This window comes from Oncorhynchus masou, unplaced genomic scaffold (genome assembly GCF_036934945.1).
Source record: "Oncorhynchus masou masou isolate Uvic2021 unplaced genomic scaffold, UVic_Omas_1.1 unplaced_scaffold_1273, whole genome shotgun sequence".
NCBI lineage: Eukaryota > Metazoa > Chordata > Actinopteri > Salmoniformes > Salmonidae > Oncorhynchus > Oncorhynchus masou.
In genome coordinates this window covers 72,136-90,426 of record NW_027002563.1, presented here as the reverse complement: position 1 = coordinate 90,426, position 18,291 = coordinate 72,136, and the positions used below count along the sequence as shown (strand labels likewise).

Sequence of the window (18,291 nt, the reverse complement as noted above, 5' to 3'; positions counted from 1 at the left end):
CCCAAACCTCTTTACAACAGCCCCAAACACCTCCACAACCCTCACAAACGTCTCTACAACATCCTGACATCTGGAGATATCAGTGGTCACTCTTCATCAAGAGCAGGTATGATGAATCTGTCATCTCAGACATTACAACTAATGTGCTGTGAGATTAAATGCTGTAATGCTGGAGGAAAAATATTGTAACTGTTCATGCAATGGACAAATCTTTCTCTTTCTCTCTCCAGATTATCCTCCATTAGACTCTCCTGGTGCAGGACAGAGTCAGAGTGCTGGTAATTTTCATGTCTACTGATTTCAATGGTGTCAGAAGTCTCAGAAGTGAGAAGTGATGCGTAGCACCAGATTTAGCCAACAGCTCATTTACATCTGTCCAAGTGAATATTTAAGGCCATCTAGATGTGTCTCTCTGAGGCCCACCGGAAGTGATGCAACATGAGGTTTTGTAGAGAGCTGCTGCTGACACCATGTCCTCTGTTGCTATGGTTACTCTGATCACTTTCTTACTCATAGTCTCTCCTTTACCACACCTTTATTATGTATCTTCTCTGTCAGCTGACAGACCCTACCAACCAACTGACCAACCTTTCCTTATTAAAAACCACTTCGGGTTACTTTGTGCAATTTCCACCTGAAGACATACCCTAATCTAACAGCCTGTAGCTCAGGCCCAGAAGCAAGGATATGCAAATTCTTGATACCATCTGAAAGAAGACACTGAAGTTTGTGTAAATGTGAATTGAATGTAGGAGAATATAACACAATAGATCTGGTAGAAGAAAATACACAGGCGTTTCTCTGTTCTTTTAATGTTGTTGCATCTTTAAAATAAACAAGAACAGCCAAACATTCAGTTATGATACTGGGGCTAATTCCAAATAAGAACATAGGTAGGCAACAGTATTTGACCAAAGTTTCAGACAGATACCTTCAGGAATGAGTGAGGGACATGCCATTGAGCATGAAGTCACCCAGGTGTCCCTCACAAGTTTCCCAAATGTACCCAAGTGTCCGAATTGGAACATCGAAACATTGATGCAAATAACTATATACAAAATACAAAAAATTATTCAAACATACCCGTAAAAATTGAAAAAAAAAAATGAATATTTCAAAAAATTAAAAATAACAAGGGTAATTATTTACACTCAATGTTCAATAATGTGAAGACCCTCTACGCAATATTGTGCTTCTGATGCCACAGCCCATAGCAGTCTCTTTCTGCTGTGAAGCAGAGGGTCACTGAACAGGTGGTGCAGGCGACAGAGGATTTCTTGTGGCAAAGAGCACAACGAAGCCTCCTTACTGAGCCCCTTTTGCACTCATTCTTGCCTGCAATAAGGAATTTAAGCATGTGCACACCACTGGTTGAAGGAGCAGAAGGACAGAGGTAGAGGGGAATGAAGGTGCTACAGTGGTCTTGCTGTAGCTAGCAAGCTCCTGGATGAGCTGCTCTCTGAAGGCTAGCTGTGAGATGGGGGGCTGTCCACAGCTCTTGGCCATTTCCTTCTGGAGGATGAAGGCATTCACCACAGCAATGTCAATGAAATGATAAAACAATGTCTTGTACCATTTCATGGCTTTGTGGAGAACATTATAGTATCCTATCAGCGCATATGATAGGCCCACACCTCCCCCCATGCTCTTGTTGTAGTCCTTTACTGCAGTTGGAATGGGGACATTTTTGGTGGTCCATGCCCCTGTAGCGTCCTTCACACGCTTGACGACGTGATCACCACTGAAGGATTTGTGGATAGTGGAGCACATCGCCACCTCTCTGGTGTCCATCCACTTCACAAACAGCAGGCCATCTTCACGGATCCATCTCATGGTACCCCGCTCAGCCTGCTTAGGCATGTCGTTCACCCTGGTTTTCGGAAAGCCCACGCTGTTGGTCCGAATGGTGCCACAGGCCCACACATCCATCTTCCTCAGGTCTGTGAACAGGGTAGGGCTTGTGTAAAAGTTATTCACAAACAGTTTGTAGCCCTTCCCTAGCAGCTGAAAATCTAATAACTGCATAACGGAGTCATAGCTGAATCCCTTACCGGTCGCACAACTGTTCTTACCCTCATAGACAAAAAGTTGCACGTGTATGCACACGCAGAATCGGCCAAAACAAACAGTTTGTAACCCCATTTAGTCGGTTTGTTACGCATGTAGTGTTTTAGGCCATTTCTGGCCTTTGAGGCAACCATCCTCTCATCTATGGAAAGGTTCTGGGCAGGCTGAAAATAAGTATTGCAGGCCTCAATGATGTCGAGGTAGAGAGGTTTAATTTTGCAGAGCTTATCAAACCTTGCCGTGCCTCGTTTCGTCTCATTGTCCTTATCAACTTCTGGGTCACTGATATGAAGCGCCCGTGAGATTGTCAGAAACCTTTTGCATGACATGACCGTGGTGGGGAAAGGCAGTTGATAGAGGGGTGCAGATTTCCAGTAGTCCTTCAGGGTTTTTAGCTTCACAAGACCCATGTAAATGACCATAGAAAAGTAACAAAAAAGATCTGACCTGGAAATGGGCTTCCATGTCACTTTCTTGCCTTCCTGCTTCTTAGCTCCGTACTTATTAGTGTTCAACACCAGGGAATCAACAACTGCCGAGGTGAAAAACAACTGAAAAAGTTGCATGGGGCTGTACTTGGAGTTCATGTCCAGCTGAGGACCTGGTGGCCTCTTTGGTCTGAAAATTGGAGGTGGTGGGGCCACATCCTCCTCCAGCACAGAGTGCCAACGACTCTCCTCCGCACTGCCAGCAGGTTCCACACTTCCCTTCCTCCGCTTCTTTGTCACCGGCTTCACACCTCTTGATGGCCGGGCGGGGGTAGGTGTGGTGCCGGAGACAGCAGGGGTCCGGCTGGATGGACCAGCTTCAGTGGGGGATTTGCACCTTGGCAGTATGGGCTCCCAATCAGAATCGCTGGGACTGTGAAATAAAGACAAAACAGACACAGATTATATATAGAGTAAGTAAACATCCACTAAGGTGAGGTGTTGTATTTTATCTAAACATGGAATGGACATGTAATATATACAGACACAGACATACACAATGCAGAGCAATGTTTACTTTATACATATGTGTACTTTATATTTCATGTCCTAGTCATTTTTTTATATATGGCAAAAAAATAAAAATATCTCAAACAACTCAAATGAATAATATTTGATATTATTAATTTCAAACAACGTTACTCACCAATCCAACACAGAATCTTCTCCATTTAGAGTCAAAAGAATAGTCACTGTCTAGTCTGACTGATCTTGTCGTAATTCACTCTCACTATCTCTATCAATCTCGTCAATGATATCGTGTAGATCTGTATACTTTGTCTTTGCCTTTGATTATAAAGATTTACTTGCCATAATTATTCTCTGAAAATGCTCTCAAATCAGAAATGCTGCACGTAACCAGCGTGGCTGCCTCGTAGAGTTTTCAATGGCGAATGGTTGTGTCTATACGCTTGAGTTTCCCACAAACGATAGTCTTCCTGGATAGAACCATCACGTTGTCGTTTACCTGAGCTCATTGGCTATCTACCCAGCTAGATTTCAAGACGATCAGTGGTCATTGGTCCGAAATACAGTCATTGTTTGCCGTGTTCAAATCAGTTCCTTTCTGTCAATATGTCCCGGAAAAGAACCATGAAGTGTGGTTGTTTTACTAACAAACAGAGATTGCAATGAAACCAAACATGACTCGATAAACATCCGTTTAGATTGAGTAATTACATCGAACGTTACGTCCAAAGGAATTTACGACAACCAGTTTACAAAATGTTTCCTGTGAGGCTATAAAAATGGATTATATCAAACAAAACGACACTATTGTTTTGTCGTGACCTTTAGTGTTGCCAAAAGAAGAAGATCTTCAAAAGGTAATTGATGAATTTTATTGCTATTTCTGATCGATAATCGCATTTGAATTCTGACATGGTGGCTAGACTAACCAGAGGTTTAGCTTTCATTTGGTTTATTGCACTTCTGATTTAATTGATTGAAGTTAAATATTTATAATAATGACATTTCGGGCAATTTTTGTTGAAACGTTTCCCTAGAGGAACGCCCGTACTAGACAGGTTTTTAAACAGTCTGCTACTCAGGTCCATAAACTAGGGTATGCATATAATTAGTAGATTTGGGTAGAAAACTAAAAACTTAAAATAATGTCTGTGAGTATAACAGAATGGATATAGCAGGTGAAAACGAGGAAAATCCAACCAGGAAGTACTATTATTTTGAAAGGCTGTTTTTCCATTGAAAGCCTATCCACCAAACAAAGATTTAAGACACAGTTCACGAGCTCTATGGCTTCCTCTACATGTGACCAGTGTTTTGCCATTGTTTCAGGCTTTTACTCTGAAAAATGAGGGCGATACAGCACTTTCAATGAGAGGATAGTGGAAATTTCCAGACATGAGCCAAGCGCGTCTTTCTTGTTTCTCCTTTTCTATTGACGAAGCTTTTCTCCAGTTGAAATATTATTTAATTATTTATGAGAAAAACAACCTGAGGATTGAAGATGTCCCTTGGGGGTATCCGTACCTATGTAGGACATGCGAGGGTTTGGTTAATAAACAGTCTGGAGCTAGAACCTCGTTGTCTCGCGTCCTTATTTGAGATCATACTACAGATTGACATGTTTCTACAAACTTTTATTGTACTTTTTAAAAACTTTGTCTGGACTTTGTGCCCGCACCTTGTGCATTCGGGTTACTGGACTAAACGTGCGAACAAAAAGGGGGGTTTTGGTCATAAAGAGGGACATTATCGAACAAAACAAACATTTATTGTTTAACATGGAGACCTGGGAGTGCCACCAGATGATCAGAGGTAAGGGAGTAATTTTAATCGATATTTCTGACTTTTGTGACACCTCTCCTTGGTTGGAAAATGGCTGTATGGTTCTGTGGCTAGGGGCTGACCTAACAATTGTTTGGTGTGCTTTCGCCGTAAAGCCTATTTGAAACAGGACAATATGGCTGGATTTACAACAAGTTTATCTTTAAAATGGTGTATAATACTTGTATGTTTGAGGAATTTTAATTATGGGATTTCTGTTGTTTTTAATCTGGCGCCCTGCAATTTCACTGGCTGTTGTCGAGGTGGGACGCACTTGTACCAGAGAGGTTAACAAGAAATCTGTGGAGTGGTTGAAAAACGAGTTTTAAGGACTCCAAACTAAGTGTATGTAAACTTTGACTGTGTGTGTGTGTGTGTATATATAAATAAATATGCAACCATTTAAACAACTGCATTAGCATGAGAAGTTAAAACTTGTTTTACTTACTGATCAAAAAGTGGACCCTTTCCTTCCAAAAACATTTCTTCTGCGCTGGAATCAAAACTCTGGTCACCCACAGAGTCCTCATCCATTTCTTCAGTGTCACTCTCCTGGTCAATTTCTGCAATAATATCATCAAAATGATTATACTTGGACTGAGATTTAGCTTTTCCACTCTTAGTAACCATGTTTAACTTTTTCAGACTTGAGAAGTCTGTAGAAGAGAACGAACTGCTGTGAAACGTAAACTACCGTGCATCTGGTTTCCTTTCACCAGAGAATGAACTCTGTTGTGCACAGCTCTAGCATGATGGCTGTTTTGTCCTACAAACGGCGTTCACATAACTGCTGGAAATCCCAGCTCATTGGCTATCTAGCGAGGTTTCAAAACGATAGGTGGTCATTGGTCCAAGAACCTTCATGGGCTCATTCAGGTCTTGTATAGCCAATACGTAATGTAGAATTATGAAACATGTTTGGTTGTCTTCTAGAGTGTCTGAGGATTGCACAGAAACCGAACTTGACCATGTTAAGCTATGTTTGATTGCTAACAAAATTTGATTTCATAAAATTGTTTTGTTGCAAGGCCCATTATTATCTAAAGAGAGGTCCATTATTATCTACAGAGAGGCCCATTATTATCTACAGGGAGGCCCATTATTATCTACAGAGGCCCATTATCAGCAACCATCAGTCCTGTGTTCCAATGGCACGTTGTGTTAGCTAATCCAAGTTTATCATTTTAAAATGCGAATCGAACATTAGAAAACGCTTTTGCAATTATGTTAGCACAGCTGAAAACTGTTGTTCTGATTAAAGAAGAAATAAAACTGGCCTCCTGTAGACAAGTTGAGTATCTGGAGCATCAGCATTTGTGGCTTTGATTGTTGTTATTTTAATGGACCAAAAAAATGATTTTCTTTCATAAACAAGGACATTTCTAAGTGACCCCAAACTCTTCAACGGTAGTGTATATATAGAAATACATGTTTAAAATTTGCACCAATTGATTGGTGAGAAGAACAGGTGGCTAAGTCAAACAAGATTTTTATTTGTCGGGGACAGCCCCACTGGTAAAAGATACTAGTCCATCTTCATGTCAACTAACAGAACTCTGCTGGTTGTCCTGGTAACAGATACCAGTGGGAAGATCTATTATATTTGTTCAAACTAAACTACAGCACTTACTTTGATGTGTCAAATCTGATCCTTTCTTCTCTTCTCCTCCTCTCACAGTTCCACTCAGCCCCGTTGTTTTCCTGCAGTCCACCAGCAGCACAGACAACCTCTTCCTACCCAGCAGTAAGGTGCTACCGGAAGAGGCACAACACGGGGACTCTGGGAGGGAGGAAGGGCTAGCGTTGTCCTGGTAACCATAAAGAGGGGACACAGACGCATATCATTATGGATGCTGATGTCACTGTTGAAAAGTGCTTTACAGAAGCCCAGACCAGACCCAGAGAGAGCAAGCTGTATGCTAGACCAGACCAAGCTGTACCATCTGGTGTTCTGATTTGGAGAGACTCTTCTCTGCCTCGTCAGCATCAGGATGTTGTTGAGGCTCCCCAGAGGATCCACAATAGTCATGTCTCGCTCCTGTGTGAATGAGAACATCAAAAATATGGTAAACTCATCAACTTCTATTGCAATCACAGTCTTACAGGAGGAATGAATACATATCTAAAAGGGGACTAAATTAGCCACTTTAAATATATTTTGTAAATATTGTTTGTGATCAGTGGTGTAAAGTACTTAAGTAAAAAATACTTTAAAGTACTATTTAAGTAGCTTTCCAGGGAATCTCTACTTTACTATTTTTGACTAATTGTACTTTTACTTCACTACATACATAAAGAAAATGTACTTTTTACATACATTTCCCTGACACCCAAAAGTACTCATTACATTTCGAAGGCTTAGCAGGACAGGAAAATGGTCCAATTCACTCACTAATCAAGAGAACATCCCTGGTAATCATTACTGGCTCTGATCTGGCGGACTCACTAAACACACGTTTCAATTGTAGATTGTCAGAGAGTTGGAGTGTGTCCCTGGCTATCCGTCAATAAAATAAACAATAAAATGGCACCATCTGGTTTGCTTAATATAAGGTATTTGAAATTATTTATATACTTTTGATACTTCAGTATATTTGAACTTTTACTCAAGTAGTATTTTACTGGGTGACTCACTTTACTTGCGTACTTTTCCCACCACTGTGATGCAAATATAAAAGGGCCGTTCCACAAAATGGGTGCATTTTGCGTCCACTTGATATTTTAAGTAGAAATGCACTGTATATTATATTTTAAAACCCGGCTATACTAGAATAAGTGCACTTTAATATAGACCACATAGAGAATTCAATAAATCCATTTTTGAAGTTCCAAAAATATATGTACCAATGGCAGATTGCCCCTTAATAAACAATTCCTACAGTACTGAACAACATATTCAAGTGTAGAACTTCAGTATAATGCCCCTTTAAAAACAACTGCATAGTTTGTGCCCGTTTTTAAGACCGTACTCACTGGTGGTAATCGGATCTTCAGTCTCATTTTTCACTCCCAAAACGTCTTCCTCTTTTATTGAGATTACCTCCTCTTTTACTCTAAAGGGGTCTTCCTCCTCTTTCAATTTTACGGCATCTTCCTCCTTTTTGATTCTGAAAGCTTCTACCTCTTTTTCCACTTTGACAACCTCGTTCCCATATTCCTCTTTCACTGTAATATCATCCTCTTGTTTCAATGTGATCGCCTCCTTATTCATTCTTCAAGCTTCTTTGCCTCCTTTCACCAGTTTCTTTCTCCGTCTAGATTAGTGAGTTTATGCTCCGGGAGATTAGCCTAGTGCAGTATCAATGGAACACATTTGCTAAGTTAACAAGCAAATTATGTTTAAATGAACCAGTAGATGTGAAAACAGAATTATGTTGAAAACACTAAGAGTAATATACACAAGATTGGTCTAAAGAGCTCCAATGTTTCGGTTTTAGGTTTGCTAGCAAAGCACAGCGTGGTTAAATCAGAAGCCTTTTGTCGCGGTTGAAGAAGCCTTCTGTCCCGTCCACTAGATTATACGTCACGCAAGAAGTATCACCTGAAAAATTCATATTGCCATCTGCTGACTGGAGTGGGTCACGCAAATTGGAAAATATGAATTACAATGTTCAGTCTGGCAAGCAATGTCATAAGAAGTAATTTAAAAATAACCAGATGTTATGTTCTTACTTCTTACAGCCAATACTGTCCTCCAGGATTGGCCTGCCTATTAGGCAGGATTAGGTATGTATATAGACTCTTTTTTTTCTACTGTGTTATTGACTTGTTAATTGTTTACTCCATGTGTAACTCTGTGTTGTCTGTTCACACTGCTATGCTTTATCTTGGCCAGGTCACAGTTGTAAATGAGAACTTGTTCTCAACGAGCCTACCTGGTTAAATAAAGGTGAAAGATTTTTTTTTTTATAAAGGTGACAGATAGAATAGGGTGACATACTCTGAGCTAAATTGACCAAGGCTCATCGCGAACAACACATAACACTTCCTATGGTGGCATATGGGCTATTTAGGCAAGTGTTGGTGTCTCCCATCTCCACAGAGGAACTCTATATATCTGTCAGAGTGGCCATCAGGTTCTTGGTAACCTCCCAGACCAAGGCCCTTCTCCCCCGATTGCGCAGTTTGGCTTGGCGGCCAGCTCAAGGAAGAGCCTTGGTGGTTCCAAACTTTTCCTTTTAAGAACGATGGTAGCCACTGTGTTCTTTGGGAACTTCAATGCGGCATATTTTTGTTGTTGACTCCCTCCCCCATATCTGTGCCGGCGCTCTACGGACAATTCCTTCGACTTCATGGCTTGGTTTTTGCTCTGACTTGCACATTAAACTGTGGGACCTTATATAGACACGTGTGTGCCTTCCCAAATCATGTCCAATCAACTGAATTTGCCACAGGTGGACTCCAATGAAGTTCTAGAAACATCTCAAGGATGATCAATGGAAACAAGATGCAGCTGAGCTCAATTTCGATTCTCATAGCAAAGGGTCTGAATACTTATGTAAATAAGTTATTTCTGTTTAAAAATATGTCTCCCATCTATCTCTGAAGACCGTCTCCTATCCTTCAGTTACCCTAAACCTCTCCCATCTATCTCTAAAGACCATCCTGAGACCTCCACCTATCCTTCAGTTACCCTAAACCTCTCCCATCTATCTCTGAAGACCATCCAGTCCTATCCTTCAGTTACCCTAAACCTCTCCCATCTATCTCTGAAGACCATCCAGTCCTATCCTTCAGTTACCCTAAACCTCTCCCATCTATCTCTGAAGACCATCCAGTCCTATCCTTCAGTTACCCTAAACCACTCCCATCTATCTCTGAAGACCATCCAGTCCTATCCTTCAGTTACCCTAAACTTCTCCCATCTATCTCTAGGAACCTAGGAACCTCCTCCTTTTCCCTCAGAAGAGACTCAATTAGTCGTGTGTTGTGTTGTGTTGTGCAATTTAAGTCCAGAAACAAAGGGAGAAGGTGATAAGAGGAGAGCACATAGATGCAAGAAGGAATACAACGTGGCTGTAATGAAAGTGAACTGTGTTTATGCATGATCAGGGGCGTATTCATTCAGCCGATTCTGTTGACAAATGTTTCTTAAACGGAACACAACCAGGATAAACATACGTGAATTTGTCCAATAGAACCTCTATTTCAGCTAGATGCAGGCGAGAGTGTGCAAGGCGATATTGAATGTGTCACTGTCAGTGACCTCAACAATTTCTCTCGACCTGTGTGAACCTACATTCTAAACTTTCATTCATAGGCTAGGTTGCTACCTCATGATGGGTATATGGAAAATTATAGTATCATGTTGTAAGCCTAAACCTACCACTGTTACATTGAACAAAGTAACTTAAATATTTTGTCTTCCCCATTTACCCTCTGAATAGCACACATGCACAGTCCATGTCTCATATCTCACTGATTAAAATTCCTTATTTAACCTGTCTTGCCCCTTCATCTACACTGACTGAGGTGGATTTAACTAGTGACATCAATAAGGGATCATAGCTTTAGCCTGGATTCACCTAGTCAGTCTATGGTCATGGAAGGAGCAGGTGTTCTTAATGTTTTGTCTACCCAGTGTATAGCACTACAGATAATCAAGTGCTATTTGCATGTGATGCATTTGGTCTGTTGTTTACAGGACGATTTGTATCTCATAGAGCGTGGCTTTAAGGGAAAAGTATGGTCACATCTAATAAAAACTAATGTGAAAATGAACAGAGCAAATGTATATTAACACACTACCTATTCATAGATGTATTTATTAATCATCTACATATTCATATTAAGCTTCTACGTCTGTGTACAGGAACATATTATTTGTAAGACGTAAGAGAAAATATATCAGCTTATTGTTAAATTATTATGACGTTCTTTCCAATACAATTATTAGAGTCGTAACTATTGTTTCCAAACTGTGTTACCCACTCCAGCCAGCAGATGTGTGACTTTCAGGTGATGCTTCTTGCGTGACGTATAATGGACTGGACGGGACGCTTCTTCAGGAACAACAAGGCGCCAACTCTTACAACCACCTCGATAGCTTGCAAGACAACATACAACTGAAATATTGATTCTTTAGACTATGTTAATGTACATTAGCTAATGTCAGTGTTTTAAACGCATTTCGGTTGATGTATCTACTGGTTAACTTTAACCTAATGTGCTTGTTCAATTTGCAAACTTGTTAAAGATTGATACTGGCTAGGCTAGTCGCTAATGCTAGCTAGCTAACATCCCTGACCATGAGCTCACTAAACTACTCCTCCCTTGCTAATGAAGAGGAGGTCTGCTGTTTGGAGAAAGAATCTTTCAGAATGAAAAAGGAGGAAGAGGAGGCTGTTATAGTGAAAGAAGAGAACGAACCTTTTAGAGAGGAAGAGGATGCTGTCTCAATAAAGGTGAAGAAGGAAGACGTTTTGGGAGTGAAAGAGGAGGAGACAGAAGATCTGATTAACACCAGTGAGTACTGTCTTAAAAACAGGGACTATGCCGTTGTTGAACTAATGTGGGGTTTTTAAGGGGCATTCTACTGAAGTTCGACACTTGAATATGTTGTTCAGTACTGTATAAATTGTTAAACGGTCGATCTGCCATTGGTTCATATATTTTCGGGACTTTTCAATTAGATGTATTGAATTCTCCATGTGGTCTACATTAAAGTTCTCCTCATCTAGTATAACAGGCTTTTAAAATGCAATATTGTTGCAAATGTTCTACTTAAAACATCAAAGGGCACTTATTTTGTGGAAAAACCCTTTTACATTTGCATGAAAAAAATGTTTTGTTAGGAAATCATGATGAAAGTGGCCAATTTAGGCCCTTTTAGACATATTCATGCCTCTTGTAAGTCTCTGTGATTGCAATAGATGGTCGTACGTTTACCATCTGTTTGATGTTCTCATTCACACAGGAGAGAGACATGACTATTATGGATCCTCTGGGGAGCCTCAACAACATCCTGATGCTGACGAGGAAGAGAAGATTCTCTCCAGATCAGAACACCAGATGGTACAGCTTGGTCTGGTCTAGCATACAGCTTGCTCTCTCTGGGTCTGGGCTGGGTTTCTGTAAAGCACTTAATGACAACAGTGACATCAGCATCCATAATGATATCTGTCTGTGTCCCCTCTTTATGGTTACCAGGACAACGCTAGCCCTTCCACCCTCCCGGAGTCCATGTGTCGTGCCTCTCCCGGTAGCACGTTACTGCTGGGTATGAAGAGGTTGTCTGTGCTGCTGGTGGACTGCAGGAAAACAACGGGGCTGAGTGGAACTGTGAGAGGAGGAGAAGAGATGAAAGGATCAGATTTGACACAAAGTAAGTTCCTGTAGTTTAGTTTGAACAAATACAATAGATCTGCCCACTGGTATCTGTTACCAGGACAACCAGTAGAGAGAAACCAATAGACCATATAAAACCTTGATGAAAGTTAGCTTTAGAGAGAGAGAGTTTCAAGATGATCCAATGTAAGGTGCTTGTTTAAAAAAAAAAAGATTCCTTAAAACATTATGGATATTACATTGCCTGTCCCAGTCAATCCCCCTAACACTTACAAAGAGCTGCAGTGAGTTTCAGAATGGGTGGCAAGGAATAAGTTAGTCCTAAATATTTCAGATTACCTTAAATTACATGGCCTACTATGCTAATTCTGTAGCGGTATTGTTAGAGGGGGGTAAAGAAATATTTTGTTGGGGCGCCAGGAAGGTATTAACCCTAGTTATTAAAGTTAGTTATTACCTATTATAACATTATTATTATTAAATATTATTAAAACTGAAAGGATGAGAGTAGAATAGATAGAGTAGCGCTTCCAGACACATTCTAAACATGATGGAGTCTTAAAGGAGGACTGTAGCATCTAATGATGAAACATTATGGAGTCTTAAAGGAGAACTGTAGCATCTAATAATGAAACATTATGGAGTCTTAAAGGAGAACTGTAGCATCTAATAATGAAACATTATGGAGTCTTAAAGGAGAACTGTAGCATCTAATGATGAAACATTATGGAGTCTTAAAGGAGAACTGTAGCATCTAATAATGAAACATTATGGAGTCTTAAAGGAGGCCTGTAGCATCTAATGATGAAACATTATGGAGTCTTAAAGGAGAACTGTAGCATCTAATAATGAAACATTATGGAGTCTTAAAGGAGGCCTGTAGCATCTAATGATGAAACATTATGGAGTCTTAACTTCTTATGGCTAACATTCCGCTGAAAAGGCAGAGCGCGAAATTCAATTCAATTGCTTGTTCAATGAACCATCAACAATTAATTAACATGCACCTGTGGAACCACGTGTAACAACACCTGCACAGGATCGGTACAACCGAACATCACACCTGTGGGAGAGGTACAGGATGGCAACAACAACTGCCCAAGTTACACCAGGAATGCCATTAAACATCATTAGAGAATCCACACAGGAGAGAGAAATTACTTCTCTAAAGCGTGTATATTGATATTTCACATCTCATTTTTCTTACAATTCATCAGAGAACAAACACAGTGCTCCCGTTGTCTTATATTGTTGACTTATGTGTTCACCTGTTTTTACCAGATGATATTGCTTCTTCCAATTATTGATAAACATGTACCTGTTAAGAAAGGGACTGTTAGAACTGTTCCATGGATTGATGAGGAATTTAAAAACTGTATGTTTGAAAGAGTTGGGGCAAAAGGAGTGGCTAATAAGTCTGGCTGCACATCTGGCTGTTTTATGTACTTTGAGAAATGTGTGACCAAACTCAACAAAAATAATAAACTTTATTAGGAACCCAAGATCAATGTTATAAAGATTATGAAAAAAATGTAAAAAAAATGAAAGAAAAGCAAATATTGAATTTTGTGAAGTTAGTGTGGGATGTTGTTATCGATCAATAATGACAAACCTCCTGGCATTGACAACAGATGGAAAGCTACTGAGGACAGTAGCTGACTCTATAGCCACTCCTATCTGTCATATTTTTAATCTGAGCCTAGAGGAAAGTCTTTGTCCTCAGGCCTGGAGGGAAGCCAAAGTAATTCCACTACCCGAGAGTCGTAAAGCGGCCTTTACTGGTTCTAAGCCAGCTCTTAACAAACTGTTGGGAAAAATTGTGTTTTACCAAATACACTGCTCAAACATATAAAGGGAACACTAAAATAACACATCCTAGATCTGAATGAATGAAATATTCTTATTAAATACTTTTTTCTTTACATAGTTGAATGTGCTGACAACAAAATCACACAAAAATTATCAATGGACATCAAATTTATCAACCCATGGAGGTCTGGATAACCACACTACAGGCTGTCCAACTTTGATATAATGTCCTTAAAACAAGTCAAAATGAGGCTCAGTAGTGTGTGTGGCCTCCACGTGCCTGTATGACCTCCCAACAACGCCTGCGCATGCTCCTGATGAGGTGGCGGATGGTCTCCTGAGGGATCTCCTCCCAGACCTGGACTAAAGCATCCGCCAACTCCTGGACAGTCTGTGGTGCAACGTGGCATTGGTGGATGGAGCGAGACATGATGTCCCAGACATGTGCTCAATTGGATTCCGGTCTGGGGAACGGGCGGGCCAGTCCATAGCACCAATGCCTTCCTCTTGCAGGAACTGCTGACACACTCCAGCCACATGAGGTCGAGCATGGTCTTGCATTAGGAGAAACCCAGGGCCAACCATACCAGCATATGGTCTCACAAGGGGTCTGAGGATCTAATGTACCTAATGGCAGTCAGGCTACCTCTGGCGAGCACATGGAGGGCTGTGCGGCCCCCCAAAGAAATGCCACCCCACACCATGACTGACCCCCGCAAAACCGGTCATGCTGGAGGATGTTGCAGGCAGCAGATAGTTCTCCACGGCGTCTCCAGACTGTCAAGTCTGTCACATGTGCTCAGTGTGAACCTGCTTTCATCTGTGAAGAGCACAGGGCGCCAGTGGCGAATTTGCAAATCTTGGTGTTCTCTGGCAAATGCCAAACGTCCTGCACGGTGTTGGGCTGTAAGCACAACCCCCACCTGTGGACGTCGGGCCCTCATACCACCCTCATGGAGTCTGTTTCTGACCATTTGAACAGACACATGCACATTTGTGGCCTGCTGGAGGTCATTTTGCAGGGCTCTGGCAGCGCTCCTCCTGCTCCTCCTTGCACAAAGGCGGAGGTAGCGGTCCTGCTGCTGGGTTGTTGCCCTCCTAAGGTCTCCTCCACGTCTCCTGATGTACCTACCTGTCTTCTGGTAGCGCCTCCATGCTCTGGACACTACGCTGACAGACACAGCAAACCTTCTTGCCACAGCTCGCATTGATGTGCCATCCTGGATGAGCTGCACAATCTGAAAACTTGTGTGAGTTGTATACTCCGTCTCATGCTACCACTAGAGTGAAAGCACCGCCAGCATTCAAAAGTGACCAAAACATCAGCCAGGAAGCATAGGATCTGAGAAGTAGTCTGTGGTCCCCACCTGCAGAACCACTCCTTTATTGGGGGTGTCTTGCTAAATGCCTATAATTTCCACCTGTTGTCTATTCCATTTGCACAACAGCATGTGAAATCTATTGTCAATCAGTGTTGCTTCCTAAGTGGACAGTTTGATTTCACAGAAGTGTGATTGACTTGGAGTTACATTGTGTTGTTTAAGTGTTCCATTTATTTTTTGAGCAGTGTACAATGCTATTTCTCTGTGAACAACAGACTTTCAGCATGGTTATAGAGAAGGGCACTCAACATGTACTGCACTGACACAAATGGCTGATGACTGGTTGAGAGAAATTGATAACAAGAAGATTGTGGGAGCTCTATTGTTCGATTTCAGTGCAGCCTTTGATATTATTGACCATAACCTGTTGTTTAAGAATGTTTGTGCTATGGCTTTTCAACCTCAGCTCTGAATCCACATTATGGCAATCTATCTACTAGAACTCAGAGGATTTTTAATGGAAGCTTCTCTAATGTTAAACATAAAGTGTGATGTACCGCAGGGCAGCTCTCTAGGCCCTCTACTCTTTTCTATTTTTACCAATGGCCTGCCACTGGCATTAAACAAAGCATGTGTGTTCCAAAATATTTTTTTTAAATAAGTAACTCATGTAATATGTCCAATACAGCAAATGAAAGATTAACAAGATGTTTATCTACCCATGGTGTTCGATTTCAAAAATGATTTACAGCGAAAGCACAACATGTGATTATGTTAGTTCATAGCCAAGTCCTAAAAACACACAGCCATTTTTCCAACCAAAGATAGCAGTCACAAAAAGCAGAAATATCGATAAAATGAATCACTAACCTTTGATGACACTCATAGGATATCATGTTACACAATACATGTATGTTTTGCTCGATAATGTGCATATTTATATCCAAAAACCTCAGTTTACATTGGCGCGTTACGTGCAGAAATGTTTTGATTCCAAAACATTTGGTGAATTTCCCAGAAATACTCATAATAAACATTGATAAAAGATGCAAGTGTTATTCACAGAATTAAAGATGGACTTATCCTCTATGCATCCGCTGTGTCAGATTTCAAAAAAACTTTACGGAAAAAGCATAATCTGAGAAGGGTGCTCAGTACCCAAAAACAGCCAAAGACAACTCCGCCATCTTGGAGTCAACATTAGTTCGAAAAAACACTAAATATTCACTTACCTTTGATGATCTTCATCAGAAGGCACTCCCAGGAATCCCAGTTCGACAATAAATGACTGATTTGTTCCATAAAGCCCATTTAGCCACTTGTTGTTAGCGTGTTCAGCCCAGTAATCCATCTTCATGAGGCGCGACCATTTCGTCCATGACAAAAACTCAAAAAGTTCTGTTACAGGTCGTAGAAACAAGTCTGCAAAACATGTCTGCAATCAATCTTTAGGATGTTTTTAACATATCATCAATAAGGTTCCAACCGGAGAATTTCATTGTCTGAAGAAAAGCATTGGAACGGGAGCTAACTCTCTAGGGAGTGCGCGTCATGAGACCCAGGCTCTCTGCCAGACCACTCACTCAAATAGCTCCTATGAGCCCCTCCTTTATAGTAGAATCCTCAAAACAGGTTCTAAAGACGGTGACGTCTAGTGGAAGCCCTAGGAAGTGCAAGCACATCCATAACTATCAGGGATTTAAATAGGCACTGTTTTGAAATTCGACTTCTCACTTTCTGCTTGGATTTCTTCTCATGGTTTTGCCTGCCATATGAGTTCTGTTATACTCACAGACATCATTCAAACAGTTTTAGAAACTTCAGTGTTTTCTATCCTGGTCTGGCGTTGTTATACACTCCTGGGCTGCGGTCACCTATCCGGACCCGTTTCACTGCCTACGCGGAGCCCCACCGGGCCTTCACGGCAGGACTGCCGACGTTATCTACCCGAAGGAGTTATCCGGCTGGTTCCTCCGTCGCGATGTTGCCTGGGGGCCCATCTGCGGCCTGCTAGTCATTAGCTGTCTTATCGGCTGCTATCTGAATAGACAATCGAACAATTTATTTATTTATTTTATTGTTATTGTTAATTTTTTTTCTTCTTGGGCCTCTAGCTATATCTATTGTTTTTATTTTTGTTGTTGTTGTGTGATTTGGATTAATCCCCTCTACCACACGGAACCCCACTAATCTACTGACGAAACGCAAGAGGTGGCTAATAACAGACGTCCATCCTATGCTAGCTTGCTATCGATGGCCTGGCTAGCTGTCTAAATCGCCGTGACCCCCAACCAACCTCTCCACTCTCCGGACCCTTTTGATCACTCGACGAAGCATGCCTCTCCTTAATGTCAATATGCCTTGTCCATTGCTGTTCTGGTTAGTGTTTATTGGCTTATTTCAGTGTAGAGCCTCTAGTCCTGCTCACCATACCTTATCCAACCTATTAGTTCCACCACCCACACATGCAATGACATCTCCTGGTTTCAATGATGTTTCTAGAGACAATATCTCTCTCTTCATCACTCAATACCTAGGTTTACCTCCACTGTATTCACATCCTACCATACCTTTGTCTGTACATTATACCTTGATGCTATTTTATCGCCCCCAGAAACCTCCTTTTACTCTCTGTTCCAGACGTTCTAGACGACTAATTCTTATTGCTTTCAGCCGCACCCTTATTATACTCCTCCTCTGTTCCTCTGGCGATGTAGAGGTGAATCCAGGCCCTGCAGTGCCTAGCTCCACTCCTATTCCCCAGGCGCTCTCTTTTGACGACTTCTGTAAACGTAATAGCCTTGGTTTCATGCATGTTAACATTAGAAGCCTCCTCCCTAAGTTTGTTCTATTCACTGCTTTAGCACACTCTGCCAACCCGGATGTTCTAGCTATGTCTGAATCCTGGCTTAGGAAGACTACCAAAAATTCTGAAATTTTAATTCCAAACAAGATAGAATTGCCAAAGGGGACGGTGTTGCAATCTACTGCAAAGATAGCCTGCAGAGTTCTGTCCTACTATCCAGGTC

The 18,291-nt window shown here is 41.2% G+C and overlaps 1 protein-coding gene and 1 pseudogene across 1 annotated transcript; one reads left to right on the top strand and one right to left on the bottom strand.

Moving 5' to 3' along the window:
• Positions 1-1,305: 1,305 nt before the first annotated feature.
• On the bottom strand, positions 1,306-8,323 carry LOC135530139 (piggyBac transposable element-derived protein 4-like). Its single transcript, XM_064958522.1, has 6 exons — positions 7,818-8,323; positions 6,785-6,882; positions 6,475-6,652; positions 5,293-5,407; positions 2,073-2,928; positions 1,306-2,019 (listed from the first exon to the last, which is right to left on the bottom strand). Exons 1-6 carry the CDS (start codon positions 8,053-8,055, stop codon positions 1,306-1,308), a joined length of 2,199 nt encoding a protein of 732 aa, XP_064814594.1. The 5' UTR covers positions 8,056-8,323.
• Positions 8,324-10,845: 2,522 nt separating this feature from the next.
• LOC135530138 (zinc finger protein 845-like) overlaps positions 10,846-18,291 on the top strand; it is a 46,423-nt pseudogene continuing 38,977 nt past the window's right edge.

What these genes read in the sequence shown, in the direction of transcription:
- LOC135530139 (XM_064958522.1), bottom strand. Translation starts at nt 8,055, where the DNA reads ATGAATAAGGAGGCGATCACATTGAAACAAGAGGATGATATTACAGTG. An exon ending in TGAAGATCCGATTACCACCA is followed by an intron (nt 6,883 to 7,817) that starts GTGAGTACGGTC and finishes TCATTCACACAG; the next exon opens with GAGCGAGACATGACTATTGT. An exon ending in AAGGGTCCACTTTTTGATCA is followed by an intron (nt 2,929 to 5,292) that starts GTAAGTAAAACA and finishes TTTATTTCACAG; the next exon opens with TCCCAGCGATTCTGATTGGG.